Source organism: Panulirus ornatus, chromosome 24 (genome assembly GCF_036320965.1).
Source record: "Panulirus ornatus isolate Po-2019 chromosome 24, ASM3632096v1, whole genome shotgun sequence".
Taxonomy (NCBI): Eukaryota; Metazoa; Arthropoda; class Malacostraca; order Decapoda; family Palinuridae; genus Panulirus; species Panulirus ornatus.
The window spans coordinates 16,504,658-16,525,515 of NC_092247.1; the positions used below are offsets into that span (position 1 = coordinate 16,504,658).

General features: G+C 41.4%; 1 protein-coding gene across 2 annotated transcripts in view; it reads left to right on the forward strand.

Annotated features, from left to right (window-relative positions):
• Positions 1–20,858, forward strand: part of LOC139757124 (uncharacterized) — a 459,373-nt gene that overhangs the window by 266,428 nt on the left and 172,087 nt on the right. For both annotated transcript variants that reach the window (XM_071677224.1, XM_071677223.1), the window contains 3 exons: positions 2,385–2,488; positions 9,497–9,638; positions 17,391–17,584. In XM_071677224.1, coding sequence (XP_071533325.1) covers positions 2,385–2,488; positions 9,497–9,638; positions 17,391–17,584 — 440 coding nt within the window. The remainder of the gene's footprint in view (positions 1–2,384; positions 2,489–9,496; positions 9,639–17,390; positions 17,585–20,858) is intronic.

The following is a 20,858-nucleotide window of genomic DNA, read 5'->3' on the forward strand; positions in this document are numbered from 1 at the left end:
GCTCTTTTTATTTCCACACATCTCTCTTACCCTTATGTTACTCACTCGATCAAACCACCTCACACCACACATTGTCCTCAAACATCTCATTTCCAGCACATCCATCCTCCTGCGCACAACTCTATCCATAGCCCACGCCTCGCAACCATACAACATTGTTGGAACCACTATTCCTTCAAACATACCCATTTTTGCTTTCTGAGATAATGTTCTCGACTTCCACACATTCTTCAAGGCCCCCAGGATTTTCGCCCCCTCCCCCACCCTATGATCCACTTCCGCTTCCATGGTTCCATCCGCTGCCAGATCCACTCCCAGATATCTAAAACACTTCACTTCCTCCAGTTTTTCTCCATTCAAACTCACCTCCCAATTGACTTGATCCTCAACCCTACTGTACCTAATAACCTTGCTCTTATTCACATTTACTCTTAACTTTCTTCTTCCACACACTTTTCCAAACTCAGTCACCAGCTTCTGCAGTTTCTCACATGAATCAGCCACCATAAATGCCCATACATACTTATACACATGACATATGCACATATACATATATATACATATCAACATACACACATATACATATTTACACATACACATACATATATACACATGTACATATTCATACTTGCTTGCCTTCATCCATTCCTGGCACTACCCAGCCCCACAGGTAACAGCATTTGTACCCCCTGCTTCAACGAGGTAGTGCCAGGAAAACAGACAAAATCAGGCCACATTCATTCACACTCAGTCTCTAGCTGTCATGTGTAATGCACTGAAACCACAGCTCCCTTTCCACATCCACGCTCCACAGACCTTTCTGTGGTTTACCCCAGACATTTCACATGCCCTGGTTCAGTATATTGACAGCACATTGACCCAAGCTTACCACATTGTTCCAATTCATTCTGTTCCTTGCATGCCTCTCACCCTCCTGCATGTTCAGGCCTTGATCACTCAAAATCTTTTTCACTCCATCGTTCCCCCTCCAATTTGGTCTGCTTCTCCTTGTTCCCTTCACCTCTGACACATATATCCTCTTTGTCAGTGTTTCCTTACTTATTCTCTCCATATGTCCAGCCCATTTCAATACACCCTCATCTGCTCTCTCAACTACACTTTTTATTACCACATATCTCTCTTACTCTTTCGTTACTTAATCAATGAAAACATCTTACACCACATCGTTTCCTCAAACATCTCATTTCCAAGACATCCACCCTTCTCTGTACAACACTATCCATAGCTCATACCTTGCAACCATATAATATTGTTGGAATTACTATTCCTTCAGACATACCCATTTTTGTACTCCGACATAGCATTCTCTCTTTCCACACATTCTTCATTACTTCCAGAATCTTTGCCCTCTCCCCCACCCTATGACTTCCTTCCACATTCATGGTTCCATTTGCTGATAAGTCCAACCCTGATATCTAAAATACTTCATTTCCTCCAATTTTTCTCCATTCAAACTCACATCCCATCTAACTTGTCCCTTGACACTGCTGAACCTAATAACCTTTATCTTATTCACAGTTACAGTCACCTTTCTCCTTTTATGCACTTTTCCAAACTCAGTCACCAACTTTTGCAGTTTCTCATTTGAATCAGCCAGCAGTGCTGTATCATCAGCAAACAATAACTGACTCACTTTCTAGGCCCTTTCATCCCAACAGACTGTAAAATGAATGAGTTGTGGTGTTAGAGTGGATTAATCGTAATACTTTGAGGTGGTTTGGACATGTGGAAAGGATGCAAGACAGGGAGTTTATGAAGAGATTGTTGTGTGTGAGGTTGGTGTGAAAGGAAAACCAACCGTGACTTGGGGAAATAGAGTGGAAAAATACTGGAGGGAGAGAAATGGGGGAAGAATGCATGAATAGTGTATGCAAGGGAGACATATAAGGACAGATATAAGTGGAGATCTGTTGCCATGGCCACCCATTGATGGGAGTTCCTGGAGGGAATGACCATCAGAGATATAGATATATAGATGGATAGATTGATTAGAGTGTACATGTCATACCTCAAGGTACTTTGTATAACTTTTTCAGTGGCAATACTCACATTCATTAATTTGACTAATATAAGACAACACCAGACATGAAGACACATACATATTTGATAGGTAAAACTAACAAAGTTTTGGTATGAGAGAAGGAACTACTTGATGTTGACACTTAGTGCTAAGCATTGCATGCCACTTTTTTGTTAGATTTAGTGTTAGAATGATATTCATGATACTCCTCAGTATGCTTGCATACATAAATCCTATCATCAATTTCATGTGAGGACAGTAAAGGTAACTTATTTGGTTGTATTACTCAGATAAAATTCATGGCAGAATTGTAGCAATAAATTGACTCCTAAACATATTTCAGAAAGTATCTCAGCTGACAGAAGTTTTGGAAGCTCGAGAAACAAAGGTAATGGAGCTAAGTCAGGTGAATGCTGCTCTTCAGGACACAAACCTTCGTCTGAAGGGGTAAGTTAACTGTTTCTTAGCATCCCTCTCATAGCTATTGATGTTTGTTAATTTTCTTCAAAATTTATGTGATTAGCTTATATTATCCCTGGGGATACGGGAGAAAGAATACTTCCCACGCATTCCACACGTGTCATAGAAGTCAACTAAAGGGGACAGGAGTAGGGGGGGCAAGAAACCCTCCCCTCCTTGTATTTTAACTTTCTAAAAGGGGAGCAGAAGAAGGAGTCACACTGGGAGTGCTCATCCGCCTCGAAGGCTTAGATTGGGGTGTCTAAATGTATGTGGATGTAACCAAGATGAGAATAAAGGAGACATAAGTAGTATGTTTGAGGAAAGGAACCCGGATGTTTTGGCTCTGAGTGAAAAGAAGCACAAGGGTAATGGGGAAGAGTGGTTTGGGAATGTTTTGAGTAAAGCCAGGGGTTGGTGAGAGGACAAGATCAAGGGGAGGAGTAGCACTACTCTTAAAACAGGAATGGTGGGAGTATGTGATAGAGTGCAAGAAAGTACACTCTAGATTGATATGGATAAAACTGAAAGTGGATGGAGAGAGATGGGTGATTATTGGTGCATATGCACCTGGGCATGAGAAGAAAGATCATGAGAGGCAAGTGTTTTGGGAGCAGTTGAGTGAGTGTGTTGTAGTTTTGATGCATGAGATCAGGTTATAGTGATGGGTGATTTGAATGCAAAGGTGAGTAATGTGGCATTTGAAGGAATAATTGGTGTACATGTGGTGTTCAGTATTGTAAATAAAAATGGTAAGGAGCTTGTAGTTTTGTGTGCTGAAAAAGGACTGGTGATTGGGAATACCTGGTTTAAAAAGAGATATACATAAGTATACATATGTAAGTAGGAGAGATGGCCAGAGAGCGTTATTGAATTATGTGTTGATAGGTGCGCAGAGAGACTTTTGGATGTTAATGTGCTGAGAGGTGTAACTGGAGGGATGTCTGATCATTATCTTGTGGAGGTGAAGGTGATGATTTGTAGAGGTTTTCAGAAAAGAAGAGTGAATGTTGGGGTGAAGAGAGTGGTGAGAGTAAGTGAGCTTGGAAAGGACACTTATGTGAGGAAGTATCAGGAGAGACTGAGTGCAGAATGGAAAAAGGTGAGAGCAAAGAACGTAAGGGGAGTTGGGGAGGAATGGGATGTATTTAGGGAAGCAGTGATGGCTTGCGCAAAAGATGCTTGTGGCATGAGAAGCATGGGAGGTGGGCAGATTAGAAATGGTAGTGAGTTGTGGGATGAAGAAGTAAGATTATTAGTGAAAGAGAAAAGAGAGGCTTTTGGACGAGTTTTGCAGGGAAATAGTGGAAATGACTGGGAAATATATAAAAGAAAGAGGCAGGAGGTCAAGAGAAAGGTGCAAGAGGTGAAAAAGAGGGCAAATGAGAGTTGAGGTGAGAGAGTATCATTAAATTTTAAGGAGAATAAAAAGATGTTTTGGAAGGAGGTAAATAGTGTGCATAAGACAAGAGAACAAATGGGAACATTGGTGAAGGGGACTAATGGGGAGGTAATAGCAAGTAGTGGTGATGTGAGGAGATGGAGTGAGTATTTTGAAGGTTTGATGAATGTGGTACATGGTAGAGTGGCAGATATAGGGTGTTTTGGTCAAGGTGGTGTGTGAAGTGAGAGGGTTAGGGAGAATGATTTGGTAAACAGAGAAGAGGTAGTAAAAGCTTTGTGGAAGATGAAAGCCAGCAAAGCAGCAGGTTTGGATGGTATTGCAGTGGAATTTATTAAAAAAGGGGGATGACTGTGTTGCTGACTGGTTGGTAAGGATATTTCATGTATCTCTGACTCATGGTGAGGTGCCTGAGGATTGGCAGAATGCTTGCATAGTGCCATTGTACAAAGGCAAAGAGGATAAAGGTGAGTGCTCAAATTTCAGAGGTATAAGTTTTTTGAGTATTCCTGGGAAATTAGATGGGAGGGTATCCATTGAGAGGGTGAAAGCATGCACAGAGCATCAGATTGGGCAAGAACAGTGTGGTTTCAGAAATGGTAGAGGATGTGTGCATTAGGTGTTTGAAGAATGTATGTGAGAAATACTTAGAAAAACAAATGGATTTGCATGTAGCATTTATGGATCTGGAGAAGGCATATGATAGAGTTGATAGAGATGCTCTGTGGAAGGTATTAAGATATATGGTATGGGAGGCAAGTTGCTAGAAGCAGTGAAAAGTTTTTATCAAGGATGTAAGGCATATGTATGAGTAGGAAGAGAGGAAAGTGATGGGTTCTCAGTTAATGTCGGTTTGTGACAGGGATGCGTGATGTCTCCATGGTTGTTCAATCTGTTTATGGAGGGGTTGTTAGGGAGGTGAATGCAAGAGTTTTGGAGATTGGGGCAAGTATGATGTCTGTTATGGATGAGATGACTTGGGAAGTGAGTCATTTGTTATTTTCTGATGATGCAGCGCTGGTGGCTGATTCAGGTGAGAAACTGCTGAAGCTGGTGACTGAGCTTGGTAGAGTGTGTGAAAGAAGAAAGCCTAGAGTAAATAATATTTATTCTATTTATTTATTTTGCTTTGTCGCTGTCTCACATGTTAGCGAGGTAGCGCAAGGAAACAGACGAAAGAATGGCCAAACCCACCCGCATACACATGTATATACATACATGTCCACACACGCAAATATACATACCTATACATCTCAACGTATACATATATATACACACACAGACATATACATATATACACATGCACATAATTCATACTGTCTGCCTTTGTTCATTCCCATCACCACCCCGCCACACATGAAATAACCACACCTTCCCCCCAATTGTGTGCGAGGTAGCGCTAGGAAAAGACAACAAAGGCCACATTCGTTCACACTCAGTCTCTAGCTGTCATGTAATAATGCACCGAAACCACAGCTCCCTTTCCACATCCAGGCCCCACAGAACCTTCCATGGTTTACCCCAGACGCTTCACATGCCCTGGTTCAATCCATTGACAGCATCGACCCCAGTATACCACATCGTTCCAATTCACTCTATTCCTTGTATACCTTTCACCCTCCTGCATGTTCAGGCCCCAATCACTCAAAATCTTTTTCACTCCATCTTTCCACCTCCAATTTGGTCTCCCACTTCTCCTCGTTCCCTCCACTTCTGACTCATATATCCTCTTTGTCAATCTTTCCTCACTCATTCTCTCCATGTGACCAAACCATTTCAAAACACCCTCTTCTGCTCTCTCAACCACACTCTTTTTATTTCCACACATCTCTCTTACCCTATTATTACTTACTCGATCAAACCACCTCACACCACAAATTGTCCTCAAACATCTTATTTCCAGCACATCCACCTTCCTGCGCACAACTCTATCTATATCCCACGCCTCGCAACCATATAACGTTGGTACCACTATTCCTTCAAACATACCCATTTTTACTTTCCTAGATAATGTTCTCGACTTCCACACATGCTTCAACGCTCCTAGAACTTTCGCCCCCTCCCCACCCTATGATTCACTTCTGCTTCCATGGTTCCATCCACTGCCAAATCCACTCCCAGATATCTAAAGCACTTCACTTCCTCCGGTTTTTCTCCATTCAAACTTACCTCCCAATTGACTTGTCCCTCAACCCTACTGTACCTAATAACCTTACTCTTATTCACATTTACTCTCAGCTTTCTTCTTTCACACACTTTACCAAACTCAGTCACCAGCTTCTGCAGTTTCTCATACGAATCATCCACCAGCGCTGTATCATCAGCGAACAACAACTGACTCACTTCCCAAGCTCTCTCACCCACAACAGACTGCATACTTGCACCTCTTTCCAAAACTCTTGCATTCATCTGCCTAACAACCCCATCCATAAACAAATTAAACAACCATGGAGACATCACACACCCCTGCCGCAAACCTACATTCACTGAGAACCAATCACTTTCCTCTCTTCCTACACGTACACATGCCTTACATCCTCGATTAAAATTTTTCATTGCTTCTAACAACTTTCCTCCCACACCAAATATTCTTAATACCTTCTGCAGAGCATCTCTGTCAACTCTATCATATGCCTTCTCCAGATCCATAAATGCTACATACAAATCCATTTGCTTTTCTAAGTATTTCTCACATACATTCTTCAAAGCTAACACCTGATCCACACATCCTCTACCACTTCTGAAACCACACTGCTCTTCCCCAGTCTGATGCTCTGTACATGCCTTCACCCTCTCAATCAATACCCTCCCATATAATTTACCAGGAATACTCAACAAACTTATACCTCTGTAATTTGAGCACTCACTTTTATCCCCTTTGCCTTTGTACAATGGCACTATGCAAGCATTCTGCCCATCCTCAGGCACCTCCCATAAGTCATATATACATTAAATAACCTTACCAACCAGTCAACAATACAGTCACCCCCTTTTTTAATAAATTCCACTGCAATACTATCCAAACCCTCTGCCTTGCCGGCTTTCATCTTCCGCAAAGCTTTTACTACCTCTTCTTTGTTTACCAAATCATTCTTCCCAACCCTCTCACTTTGCACACCACCACCTCGACCAAAACACCATATATCTGCCACTCTATCATCAAACACATTCAACAAACCTTCAAATATCATCACACATTCAACAAACCTTCAAAATACTCACTCCATCTCCTTCTCACATCACCACTACTTGTTATCACCTCCCATTAGCCCCCTTCACTGAAGTTCCCATTTGTTCCCTTGTCTTATGCACTTTATTTACTTCCTTCCAAAACATCTTTTTATTCTCCCTAAAATTTAATGATAGTCTCTCACCCCAACTCTTATTTGCCCTCTTTTTCACCTCTTACACCTTTCTCTTGACCTCCTGCCTGTATCTTTTATACATCTCCCAGTCATTTGCACTATTTCCCTGCAGAACTTTCGCCCTCTCCCCACCCTGTGACTCACTTCTGCTTCCATGGTTCCATCTGTTGCCAAATCCACTCCCAGATATCTAAAACACTTCACTTCCAGATTTTCTCCATTCAAACTTACCTCCCAATTGACTTGTCCCTCAACCCTATTGTACCTAATAACCTTGCTCTTACTCACCTTTACTCTCAGCTGTCTTCTTATATCAGAAGTACCCCCAGATGGAGACTCCTTAATATCTTGGGCAAGGCTTTTTCATGGCATTTGATGCCAGTACAGGGCAAATTCATCAGCATTATACACTTGATCTGGGGCTACATTTTCTGCTGCCACTAACTGTGCAAATTCACTCACAGACTCTGCTGCAACTCTGTGATGAGTAGTTAATGTACATGATGAATGACCATAGGCTGGTAGTTGGCTTTGGTCAACTCTTGTTACTATTGTTGTTTTATTGTTTTCATCAGGGCAGCCAGCCTGCAATGTGGCGTCACTCTCAGTCGTCCAGCCAGGCACCCAGCTCGTACACTCTCTCTCCCTCTGTACATGTTGGTGGTTGTTTAATAGAGAATTGGAGTTTTTATAGATTCTTTTGATACGACCTTACACAACAAGCTTCCTTGTCAACACTACGCTTTTCAATGCGCACACTATGTACTGAAATTCTGTTTCCACTTAAACTTGTGTGACTATCCTTGTAAATATTCATAATCACAATCTAGTTTTAGTCCACTATGAAAAATTTTGGCCTGCTTGATAAGCATCTCCCCAGAAATGCTTACACCTTCATCATGTGGGAGCTTAAACGACTTTATAAGTGCACTGTCTAATTCTGTACTCCTGGCATTTTTAAAGTTTTCCAAAACTGTAAGCCTTTTTAACTCATTTTTTTTTCTTGCAAAAAATGAATATAAGAAACTAAAAGGACTGTTAATTAGCTGAGCTGCAATGGACACAAAGTTTGGCCCCTTAGCACTGCTAACAGCACCGCAGTGGTGGCAGATCCACAAACTAATGGCGGCATATTCAAAACATGCCAGACCTTGGGAGTTACCAGACCACAGAGCTCCAGATTATGTGTGAATATATAGTATTCCCATTCCTGTTGTATGGATTTGAGGGATGGTCTGTATATGAGAATGTAAGGAAGAGGATGGATGAATTGTAAATCAAGTGTTTGAGAACAGTATTTGGTGTGAGGAATGATAAGTAATGATAAGTTAAGAGAAAGTTGTGGTAATCAAGAGAGTAGTTAAGCAAGCTGAAGTGAGTATGTGGAAATGGTTTAGACATATGAAGAGAATCAGTGAGGAGAGGTTGACAAAAAGAAAATACTTGTCAGAAGTGGAGGGAATAAGGAGTTTGGGGGACCTTTTTGGAGGTGGAAGGATGGAGAGTAAAATTTTGAGTGCTTGGGGCCCTAGTATGCAGGAGGGTGAAAGACATGCATGGGATAGAATGAACTGGAGTGATGTGGTATGCAGGGATTGATATGCAGTCATTGGCTGAATCAAGGCATATGAAGCAGCTGGAATGAATAATGAAACGTTCTGTGGGGCCTGGCTTTTGATTGGGAACTGTGGGTTTGGTGCATTACGTAAATGAGAGCTAGAGGATAGATGTGAAAGAAATGGCCTTTTCTTCATGTATTCCTGGTGTTACCTCATTGACATGGAAAATGGCTAACAAGTATGCAAAAGAAAAAGTTGAATGTGATGCACACTGCTGGAAAGCTTTGGGATAATTACTGGAGTTTGATATATGAAAGGTACTGTATGTTTGTGCTCAAGAAAACACATAAAATTTAAAACCCAATTAGAGTAAATGAAAGCATATTCAGAAATGGCGCACTGTGGAAAACATTTGATAGCTTTTGACATTATTTGATTATGTAGCCTTAGTAGGCTTTGAAAAGCTGAATGGTAATTTAATGTCCTTTACAGATGTAGAATTTTTTTGTATACTGATATTGAAGAGAGGAGCAAGTGTAGTTGAGAAAGGAGAGATATACATTATGAGTACAGAGCTAAGAGAGTATTTTGAATAATGATATTCAGGTAGGAGTAGGCATTGTATTTGTTTAATTTGATTCCTGTACAGTGTATATGTTATTTGTTTCAGTCATATTGAGGAACTGGAAGGTGGTAATGGCATGGAAGCAACAGAGTCCTTAAGGGAAGAATATACTCAGCGCCTTGTTACAATGGAGAGAAAATTTCAGCAAGCATTGCGTGAAAAGGAAGCCATTAAAAAGCAGTTAGAGGTATTAACTCTTCTTTTAGTGATAAGATTTATATTTTTTGTTAGCCTCTTTATATGTGTACTAAACAGCTTTTGAAGACTACTTGGCACTCAGTCTTGTCTCATCAGGGAAATGGGACCCTGTTATGGAAAGCTCAGCCACCTAGACACAGTGCTTGTATTTGCCAGTAAGTCTAGGCTCTCCATGGCCCTCAGTGAGGGAGACAAAATTTTTCCTGGTTATTCGAGTTGATAAATTTTGTAACCTCATGATCCCTTTTATGGGTCTCCTGCAGCTTCAAGGCTGCAGTCCTTGTGGGAAGCTCCTTTGATGACACTGTACTTCATATGCTTGCAGATATGACTTTTGACTCACCTGCATACAGGATGCCACCTTCTCTGTACTGATGGAGAAATTGAAGAAATAAGTGACTTTTTGAAGGTTTCTTTTATCCAAAATGGGTCATTTTCATTTTCCTTGGAGCAGGATCATACATCAATAATGATAAAAAAAAAAAAAGAAGCATTGTTTCAAAGGAACTTGGCGAGATAATTTCCCATAAAGGATATGTTAAGATACAAAGTTTGGAAAATGGTGGATGTGATGGGAATGAAATGTTTGAATACAGTATGTAGTGTGAGGAGTGTTGGTGTAAAGAAAAGTATTTATGAGAGGGCTGAAGTGGATGTACTGAAATAGTTTAGACATAAGGAGAGATTGAGTGAGGGGATGCTGACTGCACCACAATGTTGGCTCACTTTCCCTCTCCTATTGTTTTTGCTTTGGTTTTTGCTCCTGAGAGCTGGCTGCCTGTGTGCCCCCTTACTAGCTAGACCACACAATACTCGGCAAGGTGATTTTTATTACTATCATACTTAATTGCCCGGCTCCCGCATAAGCGAGGTAGCGCAAGGAAACAGACAAAAGAATGGTCCAACCCACCCACATACACATGTATATATATAAACACCCACACACGCACATATACATACCTATACATTTCACCATATACATACATATACATGCACAGATATATACATATATACACACGTGCATATTCATACTTGCTGCCATCATTCATTTCCTGTTGCTACCCTGCCACACATGAAATAGCCCAACCTACCCACCCATATACACATGTATATACATAAACGCTCACACATGCACATATGCTTACCTATCCATTTCAAAGTATACATACATATACATACACAGACATATATGTATATGCACATGTACATATTCATACTTGCTGCCTTCATCCACTTCTCATCGCCACCGCGCCACACATGAAATAGAACACACACACACACACACACACACACACACACACACACACACACACACACACACACACACGCATGCACGCACGCACGCACGCACGCACGCACGCACACACACACACACACACACACACACACACACACACACACACACACACACACACACACAACAGCCCACTCCGCCCCCACCCATCTGCCCACCTGGGAGGTAGCGTTAGGAAAAGACAAAAAAGGCCACGTACGTCCTTACTCAGTCTCTAGCTGGCATGTGTAATACACCGAAACCGCACCTCCCTTTCCATATCCAGGCCCCACAAAACTTTCCATGGTATACCCCAGATGCTTCACATACCTTGTTCTATCCAGTGACAGCACATCCACCCCGTTATACCACATTGTTCCAATTCACTCTATTCACCCTTCTGTATGTTCAGGCCCTGATCGTCAAAATTTTTTCACTCCATCCTTCCACCTCCAATTTGGTCTCCCACTTCTCCTCGTTCCCTCCACCTCTGACACATATATCCTTTTTGTCAATCTTTCCTCACTCATTCTGTCCATATAACCAAGCCATTTCAATTTACCCTCTTCTGCTCTCTCAACCACACTCGTTTTATCACCAAACATCTCTCTTACCCTTTCATTACTTAATCAAACCACCTCATACCACATATTGTTGTCAAACATCTCATTTCCAGCACATCCACCCTCCTCCACACAAGCCTATCTATTGCCCATGCCTCGCAACTATAAAACATTGTTGGAACCACTTTTCCTTCAAACATGCCCATTTTTGCTTTCTGACATAATGTTCTTGCCTTCCACACATTCTTCAACGCTCCCAGAACAATCGCCCCCTTCCCCACACTGCGACTCACTTGCGCTTCCATGATTCCATCCGCTGCCAGATCCACTCCCAGATATCTAAAACACTTCACTTCCTCCAGTTTTTCTCCATTCGACCTTACCTCCCAGTTGACTTGACCCTCAACCCTACTGTACGTAATAACCTTGCTCTTATTCACATTTACTCTAAGCTTTCTTCTTTCACATACTTTACCAACTTCAGTCACCAGCTTCTGCAATTTCTCACTTGAATCAGCCACCAGCACTGTATCATCAGCGAACACAACTGACTCACTTCCCAGGCCCTCCCATCCATGACAGACTGCATACTTGCCCCTCTCTCCAAAACTCTTGCATTCACCTCCTTAACACCTCCATCCATACACAAAGTAAACATCCATGGAGACATCACACACCCCTGCTGCAAACTGACATTAACTGGAAACCAGTCACTTTCCTCTCTTCCTACTCGTACACATGCCTTGCATCCTCAATAAAATCTTTTTAATACGTCTAGCAACTTGCCTCCTACACCATAGACTCCAAATACCATCCACAGAGCATCTCTATTATATGCCTTGTCCAGATCCATAAATGCTACTTACAAATCCAATTGTTTTTCTAAGTATTTCTCACATGCATTCTTCAAAGCAAACACCTGATCCACACATCCTCTACCACTTCTGAAACCTCACTCCTCTTCCCCAATCTGATGCTCGTACATGCCTTCACCCTATCAATCAATACCCTCCCATATAATTTACCAGGAATACTCAACAAACTTATACCTCTGTAATTTGAATGCTCACCTTTATCCCCTTTGCCTTTATACAGTGACACTATGCATGCATTCTGCCAATCCTCAGGCACCTCACCATGAGTCATACATACATTAGATATCCTTACCAACCAGTCAACAACACAGTCACTCCCTTTTTTAATAAATTCCACTGCAATACCATCCAAACCCACTGCCTTGCCGGCTTTCATCTTCCGCAAAGCTTTTACTACCTCTTCTCTGTTTACCACGTCATTCTCCCTAACCCTCTCACTTTGCACACCACCTCATCCAAAACACTCTATACCTGCCACTCTATCATCTAACACATTCAAAACCTTCAAAATACTCACTCCATCTCCTCATATCATGATGTGAGAAGGAGATGGAGTGAGTATTTTGAAGGTTTGTTGAATGTGTTTGATGATAGAGTGGCAGATATAAGGTGTTTTGGTCGAGGTGGTGTGCAAAGTGAGAGGGTTAGGGAAAAGGATTTGGTAAACAGAGAGGAGGTAGTAAAAGCTTTGCGGAAGATGAAAGCCGGCAAGGCAGCGGGTTTGGATGGTATTGCAGTGGAATCTATTAAAAAAGGGAGTGACTGTATTGTTGACTGGTTGGTAAGGTTATTTAATGTATATGTGATTCATGGTGAGGTGCCTGAGGATTGGCGGAATGCTTGCATAGTGCCGTTGTACAAAGGCAAAGGGGATAAAGGTGAGCATTCAAATTACAGAGGTATAAGTTTGTTGAGTATTCCTGGTAAATTATATGGGAGGGTATTGATTGATAGGGTGAAGGCATGTACAGAGCATCAGATTGGGGAAGAGCAGTGTGGTTTCAGAAGTGGTAGAGGATGTGTGGATCAAGTGTTTGCTTTGAGGAATGTATGTGAGAAATACTTAGAAAAGCAAATGGATTAGTATGTAGCATTTATGGATCTGGAGAAGGCATATGATAGAGTTGATAGAGATGAACTATGGAAGATATTAAGAATATATGGTGTGGGAGGCAAGTTGTTAGAAGCAGTGAAAAGTTTTTATCGAGGATGTGAGGCATGTGTACGTGTAGGAAGAGAGGAAAATGATTTGTTCTCAGTGAATGTAGGTTTGCGGCAGGGGTGAGTGATGTCTCCATAGTTGTTTGATTTGTTTATGGATGGGGTTGTTAGGGAGGTGAATGCAAGAGTTTTGGAAAGAGGGGCAAGTATGCAGTCTGTTGTGGATGAGAGAGCTTGGGAAGTGAGTCAGTTGTTGTTCGCTGATGATACAGCGCTGGTGGCTGATTCATGTGAGAAACTGCAGAAGTTAGTGACTGAGTTTGGTAAAGTGTGTGAAAGAAGAAAGTTGAGAGTAAATGTGAATAAAAGGAAGGTTATTAGGTACAGTAGGGTTGCTGGTCAAGTCAACTGGGAGGTAAGTTTGAATGGAGAAAAACTGGAGGAAGTGAAGTGTTTTAGATATCTGGGAGTGGATTTGACTGCGGATGGAACCACGGAAGTGGAAGTGAATCATAGGTTGTGGGAGGGGGCGAAAATTATGGGAGCATTGAAGAATGTGTAGATGTTGAGAACATTATCTCAGAAAGCAAAAATGGGTATGTTTGAAGGAATACTGGTTCCAACAATGTTGTATGGCTGCGAGGCGTGGGATGTGGATAGAGCTGTGCAGAGGAGGGTGGATGTGCTGGACATGAGATGTTTGAGAGCAATATATGGTGTAAGGTGGTTTGATCGAGTAAGTAATGTAAGGGTAAGAGAGATGTGTGGTAATAAAAAGAGTGTGGTTGAGAGAGCAGAAGAGGGTGTTTTGTAATGGTTTGGTCACATGGAGAGAATGAGTGAGGAAAGATTGACCAAGAGGATATATGTGTCAGAGGTGGGGCGAACAAGGAGAAGAGGGAGACCAAATTGGAGGTGGAAAGATGGATTGAAAAAGATTTTGAGGGATCAGGGCCTGAACATGCAGGAGGGTGAAAGGCGTGCAAGGAATAGAGTGAATTAGAACGATGTGGTATACTTGGGTTGATGTGGTGTCAATGGAATGAGCCAGGGCATGTGAAGCGTGTTGGGTAAACCATGGAAAGTTCTGTGGGGCCTGGATGTGGAAAGGGAGGTGTGTTTTCGGTGTATTATTACATGACAGCTAGAGACTGAGTGTGAACGAATGTGGCCTTTGTTGTCCTCCTAGCGCTACCCCGCACACTTAAGGGGGGAGGGGGTTGTTATTTCAAGTGTGGCGGGGTGGCGATGGGAATTAATAAAGGCAGACAGTATGAATTATGTACATGTGTATATATGTATATATCTGTGTGTGTATATATATATATGTATATGTTGAGATGTATAGGTATGTATATTTGTGTGTGTGGGCATGTTTGTATATACATGTGTATGTGGGTGGGTTGGGCCATTCTTTCATCTGTTTCCTTGCGGTACCTCTTTAACGCGGGAGACAGTGACAAAGCAAAATAATAAATAAATATTCATTTATTTTATGTATTATTTATTTTGCTGTGTCGCTGTCTCCCGCATAAGTGAGGTAGCGCAAGGAATCTGATGAAAGAATGGCCCAACCCACCCACATACAGATGTATATACATACACGTCCACACATGCAAATATACATACCTATATATCTCAACGTATACATATATCTATACACACACAGACATATACATATATACACCTACACATAATTCATACTGTCTGCCTTAATTCATTCCCATCGCCACCCCGCCACCCCGCCACACATGAATTACCAACCCCCTTCCCCCTCATGTGCACGAGGTAGCGCTAGGAAAAGACAACAAAGGCCACATCTGTTCACACTCAATCTCTAGCTGTCATGTAATAATGCACCGAAACCATAGCTCCCTTTCCACATCCAGGCCACAAAGAACTTTCCATGGTTTACCCCACATGCTTCACATGCCCTGGCTCAATCCATTGACAGCACGTCGATCCCGTTATACCACATCGTTCCAATTCACTCTATTCCTTGCACCCTTTCACCCTCCTGCATGTTCAGGCCCCGATCACTCAAATCTTTTTCACTCCATCTTGCCACCTCCAATTTGGTCTCCCACTTCTCGTTCCCTCCACCTCTGACACATATATCCTCTTGGTCAAGCTTTCCTCACTCATTCTCTCCATGTGACCAAACCATTTCAAAACACCTCTTCTGCTCTCTCAACCACACTCTTTTTATTACCACACATCTCTTTTACCCTTGTATTACTTAATCGATCAAACCACCTCACACCACATATTGTCCTCAGACATCTCATTTCCAGCAGATCCACCCTCCTCCACACAACTCTATCTATAGCCCAAGCCTCGCAAACATATAACATTGTTGGAACCACTATTCCTTCAAACATACCCATTTTTGCTCTCTGAGATAATGTTCATGACTTCCTTACATTCTTCAACGCTCCAAGAACTTTCACCCCCCTCCCCCACCCTATGATTCACTTCTGCTTCCATGGTTCCGTCCATTGCCAAATCCACTCACAGATATTTAAAACACTTCACTTCCTGTTAGTCCACGGGAAAATGAAACACGGTATATTTTGGGTGGGTTGTGGTATTGCTGGTGGTGGTGGTGCCGGGAGGGGGGGAGACATTGGATAGTGAGTGAGTTGTTGTTTTCTGATGATATGACACTTGTAGCAGATTCAGGTTAGATATTGCAGAAGCTAGGTTTAGACTTTGGGAGAGTTTGTGAAAGGAAAAGGTTGAGAGTTGAGAGTAGATATGATTAAGAGTAAGGTTATTACATTTTGCAGTGAAAAGAAACAGGATAGTTGAGGTGTGATTTTAAAGGAGAGAACCTTGGAGAAGTAGAGTGCTTAAGGTACTTAGGAGTGGATATGGCAGTAAATGGAACCATGGGAGCTGAAGTGATCTATATGATGGGTGAGGGGACAAATATTTTAGGTGCAATGATAAATGTGTGGAAAGAAAGTTTACAGTCTTTAAGGATAAAGATAGGTATGTTTGATGATATTGTACCTTGTTAGTGTTAAAAGGTTGTGAGGCATTGGCCTTAGACAAAAATGTAAAGGACAGGGTGAATGTGCTGGAAATGAAATGTTTGAGAACAATATGTAGAGTGAGAGATGATTGAATATGAAATGATATGGTAAGAGAATGGTGTGGTAACAGGAAGAGTATGTATGAGAGAATTGAAGAGGTTGTGCTGAAATGTTACAAGGTAGGTGTGTTTGAGAAAGCTAAGAGAATGTGCTGGACATATCAAGAGAATGAGCGAGGAAAAGTTGACAAAGATACATTTGCCAAAAGTGGAGTGGACAAGGAGATGGGGTATACCAAATTGAAATCGGAGTATGGAGTGAAAAAATATTGAGCGCTTAGGGCCTGAACACACAGGAAGGTAAAAAGGTGTGCCTAGAATAAATTAGAGTTATGTGGTATTCACGGGACACTGTACTGACACTGAGTTGAACCACGGCATGTGAAGTAGCCAGAAGAACCACAGAAAGGTCTGTGAAGCCTAGTTGTGAATAGGGGACTATGGTTCTGGCTTATTACACATTACAGCTTAAGAAAGAATGTGAGGAAATGAGGCCTTTTTCATCTGTTCCTGGCACTAATGCTGAAATTGTCAAACAGTTAACAATTTAAGGTAGCATTCATTTATATAGTTCTGGTAATGCCTTTTATTTCAGATCATTTTCCTTTTCATTTTGCATTTTTCCATTGTATTATGGTAATGTCAATTATTTATGATTGATTCCTTTTCTTTTCTGCTTTCTTTCATTGAAGTATGATATCCGTAGCTTGAATAATTTATCATTCTTTAGATATTTAAGAAAATTACATTGAAACTATTCTTTATTCTATAGGATGTACGTGCAGAAGCAGCAACAAGGCTTAGCTCAGCTGAAGTGGCAAGAGATCAAGAAGAAAGAGACACAGTGATTCGAGAACTCAGGGAGGAAGGGGAGAAGCTTAGTAAGCAGCAGCTGAATTACTCCAACATTATCAAGAAACTCAGAAGCAAGGAAAAGGAAAATGAAACAACTATCAAGACTCAGAAGTTTGTTATTTTTTTTTTTTAATTTTCCGACTCTTGAAGGATTATGACTTCATTTTCTTACAGGTTCAGTTTGTCATTTGAGCCATTAGAGATATATAGACATCTGAGGGGCTAGAGATCTCAACCTTTTACCTTTTCTGTTTGTCTATCTATATCTTTGATGCCTGTTTCCTCTGGGACTCCCATTTAGGGGGTACCCATGGCCAAAGAGTCTCCATATATCCTTGCCCCTACATACCTGCCTTACATATACCATTCCATGCATTCTCCACCATTTCTCTCCCTCCAGTATTCTTTCATGCTATTCCTCCAAGTCACAGGTGATCTTCCTCTGACACCATCCCCTTTAATTGTGCTATCATACACTCACCTTGTAAACTCCATGTTGTGCATTCTTTCCACAAGCCCAAACTACCTCAAAATATCCTGTTTCACCCACTCTACCACTCAACAGTTTATTCTCTTTGCATTCCTCCATACCACATCTCTCATAAACCCCCTATTTCTTTCATTCTGTATAGTCATAGCATGTGCCCCTTTCAAATAGCTCATTTCTACAGCCTGGATTCTTGATATCTGTAACTCATTCCATGTCCATGTTTTGGCTGCATAGGTCAGGGTTGGGAGGACTATGCTGTCACTTAATCCATTCTTTGCTTAAATACTTACACCTCTACCCTCCATTATTCTGCAAGTTGAACCTCTTTAATCTGGCCACCTTGGGACCTGGCCATAATCAGACCAAAGAAAATGCGGGAAAGCAGAAATTGATCCCTAAGGGAACCCCCTATGTAAAGATATTCCCAACCCCTAGTCTTCCCAGCTTATTCCACATACATATTGCTGTGTTATCAAAGGGAGAACAGAGCGGAAAATAGGAAAAGATACAGCCATTGAATTTTTCAAACAAGGTTTTTATTGTTACATCAGTTTACATCAGAAGTATCCCCAGATGGAGATTTCTCATTATTTTGAGCAAGGGTTTTCGTGGCATATGACACCTGTACAGGGCAGATTCATTAGCTTTATACACTTGCTCTGGGGCTAAATTTTCTGCTGCCACTAAATGTGCAAATTCATCTACAAACTTTGTCACAGCTTTGTGATGAGTAGTTAATGTAACGAACGATCATAGGTTGGTAGTTGGCTTTTGTTGACACTAGTTACTATTGTTGTTTTATTGTTATCGACAAGGAAGCTTGCCTGCACTGCGTCAGTCCCAGCCAGGCAACTGGCTCATACACCCTCTCTTGCCCTGTATATATTGCTGTTGGTTGTTTAATAGAGAAATGGAGTTTTTATCGATTCTTTTAATACAGCCTTATACTACGAACTTCCACATCAACACTACTCTTCTCCATACATACTATGTGCTGAAATTCAATGTCTCCACTTAAACTTGTGTAACCATCCTTGCAAATATTCAGTCATAGTCTAGCTTTAGTTCTCTATGAAAAACTTTGACCTACTCGATAAGCATCTGCCCAGAAATACTTACACCTTCATTACATCGGAACTTAAACAACTTTACAAGTGCACTGTCCAATTCTTTGCTCCTGGCACATTTCAAAGTTTTCTGAAACTGTGAACTATTCTGGCTTTCGTTTTCAGCAGAAAAGTGAATATAAGAAAATAACAGGACTGTTAATTAGCTCGGCTGCAGTGTAAACAGATTTTGGCACCTTAGCACTGCTAACAGCACCACCGTGGTGGCATATCCACAAACTCATGGTAGGAGGTTCAAAACCTGCCAGACCATGGGAGTTGCTGGACCACAGAGCACTAGATTAGAGAGGTACAGCCCATATTAAAGATTTCAGTGACCCTTCTACCCTATACTGTTCTCTCCCTTATCTCTCCTTCCATATCATTAAACAGTTCCAAGAATGCTCCTGAGTACTACTTAAATTCGATAACCTCTTCCAGTCTTTCACCCCCCATATCTGTAACATGGTTTAGTACATTTACTTTTTTCATTTTATAGGATTTTACAAAATCTATACTTTCACTCTTTTTCCTTTCAAACACCATTCCTTTACTTCTACTTGCATGTATCTTTAGTTTCCCATGCATACTTAGATCATAATAGACACTTACATTCCTCTGCAACTCCTCTTCATTCTCAGCAAACAACGCATTATCTCCCATAAACAGGCTTGTCACTAGCCAGCATACTCCATCACCACCCTCCATCTGTGCACCTCCTCTCCCAAGTTTTGCTTTCATCTGACTTATCACTCCATCCATATATATTTTACATAGCCAAGTTGACATCACACAGCCCTGCCTCACACTTACATGTATACCAAAACTTTCACTTAGCCCAACTTTCCATTTGCTCATACACATGCATATGCTACTCTATAGAAGGCTTTCGCACCATCCAACAGCTGTCCTCCTACACCACATATCCTTAACACATCCCATAAAGCATTCCACTCAACATGTCATATGCTTTTTCCAGATTCATAGAGGTTGCATACGACTTCTTACCTTTCACTAGACACTTTTCTAGTCATTTTCACCCAAAAAAATATGATTTTACCTTTTAAGGTGTGATAAATGCAATTGAGTGGGAGATGTACAAAAGAAAGAGACAGGAGTCAGAGAAAGGTGCAAGAGGTGATAAAAAGGGCAAATGAGAGTTTGGGTGAGAGAGATCATTAAATTTTAGGAGAATAAAAAGATGTCTGGAAGGAGTAATTACAAAGATGCGTAAGACAAGGGTAGCAAATTGGAAACTTCAAGTGAAGTGGCGCAAATGGGGAGTGATAATAAGGAGGGTGATGTGAGAAGGAGATGGAGTAGAGTATTTTGAAGGTTTGTTGATGTGTTTTTGATGATTAGAGTGTCAGATATAAGGGTGTTTTGGTCGATGTGGTGTGCAAAGAGAGAGGGTTAGGGAAAATGATTTGTATGCCGAGAAGAGGTAGTGAAACTATGCGGAAGATGAAAGCCGGCAAGGCTCAGGTTTGGATGGTATTGCAGTGGAATTTATATTAAAAAAGGGGTGACTGGTATTGTTGACTGGTTTAAGGTTATATAATGTATGTATGACTCATGGTGAGGTGCCTGAGGATTGGCGGAATGCGTGCATAGTGCCATTGTACAAAGGCAAAGGGGATAAGAGTGAGTGCTCAAATTACAGAGGTATAAGTTTGTTGAGTATTCCTGGTAAATTATATGGGAGGGTATTGATTGAGAGGGTGAAGGCATGTACAGAGCATCAGATTGGGGAAGAGCAGTGTGGTTTCAGAAGTGGTAGAGGATGTGT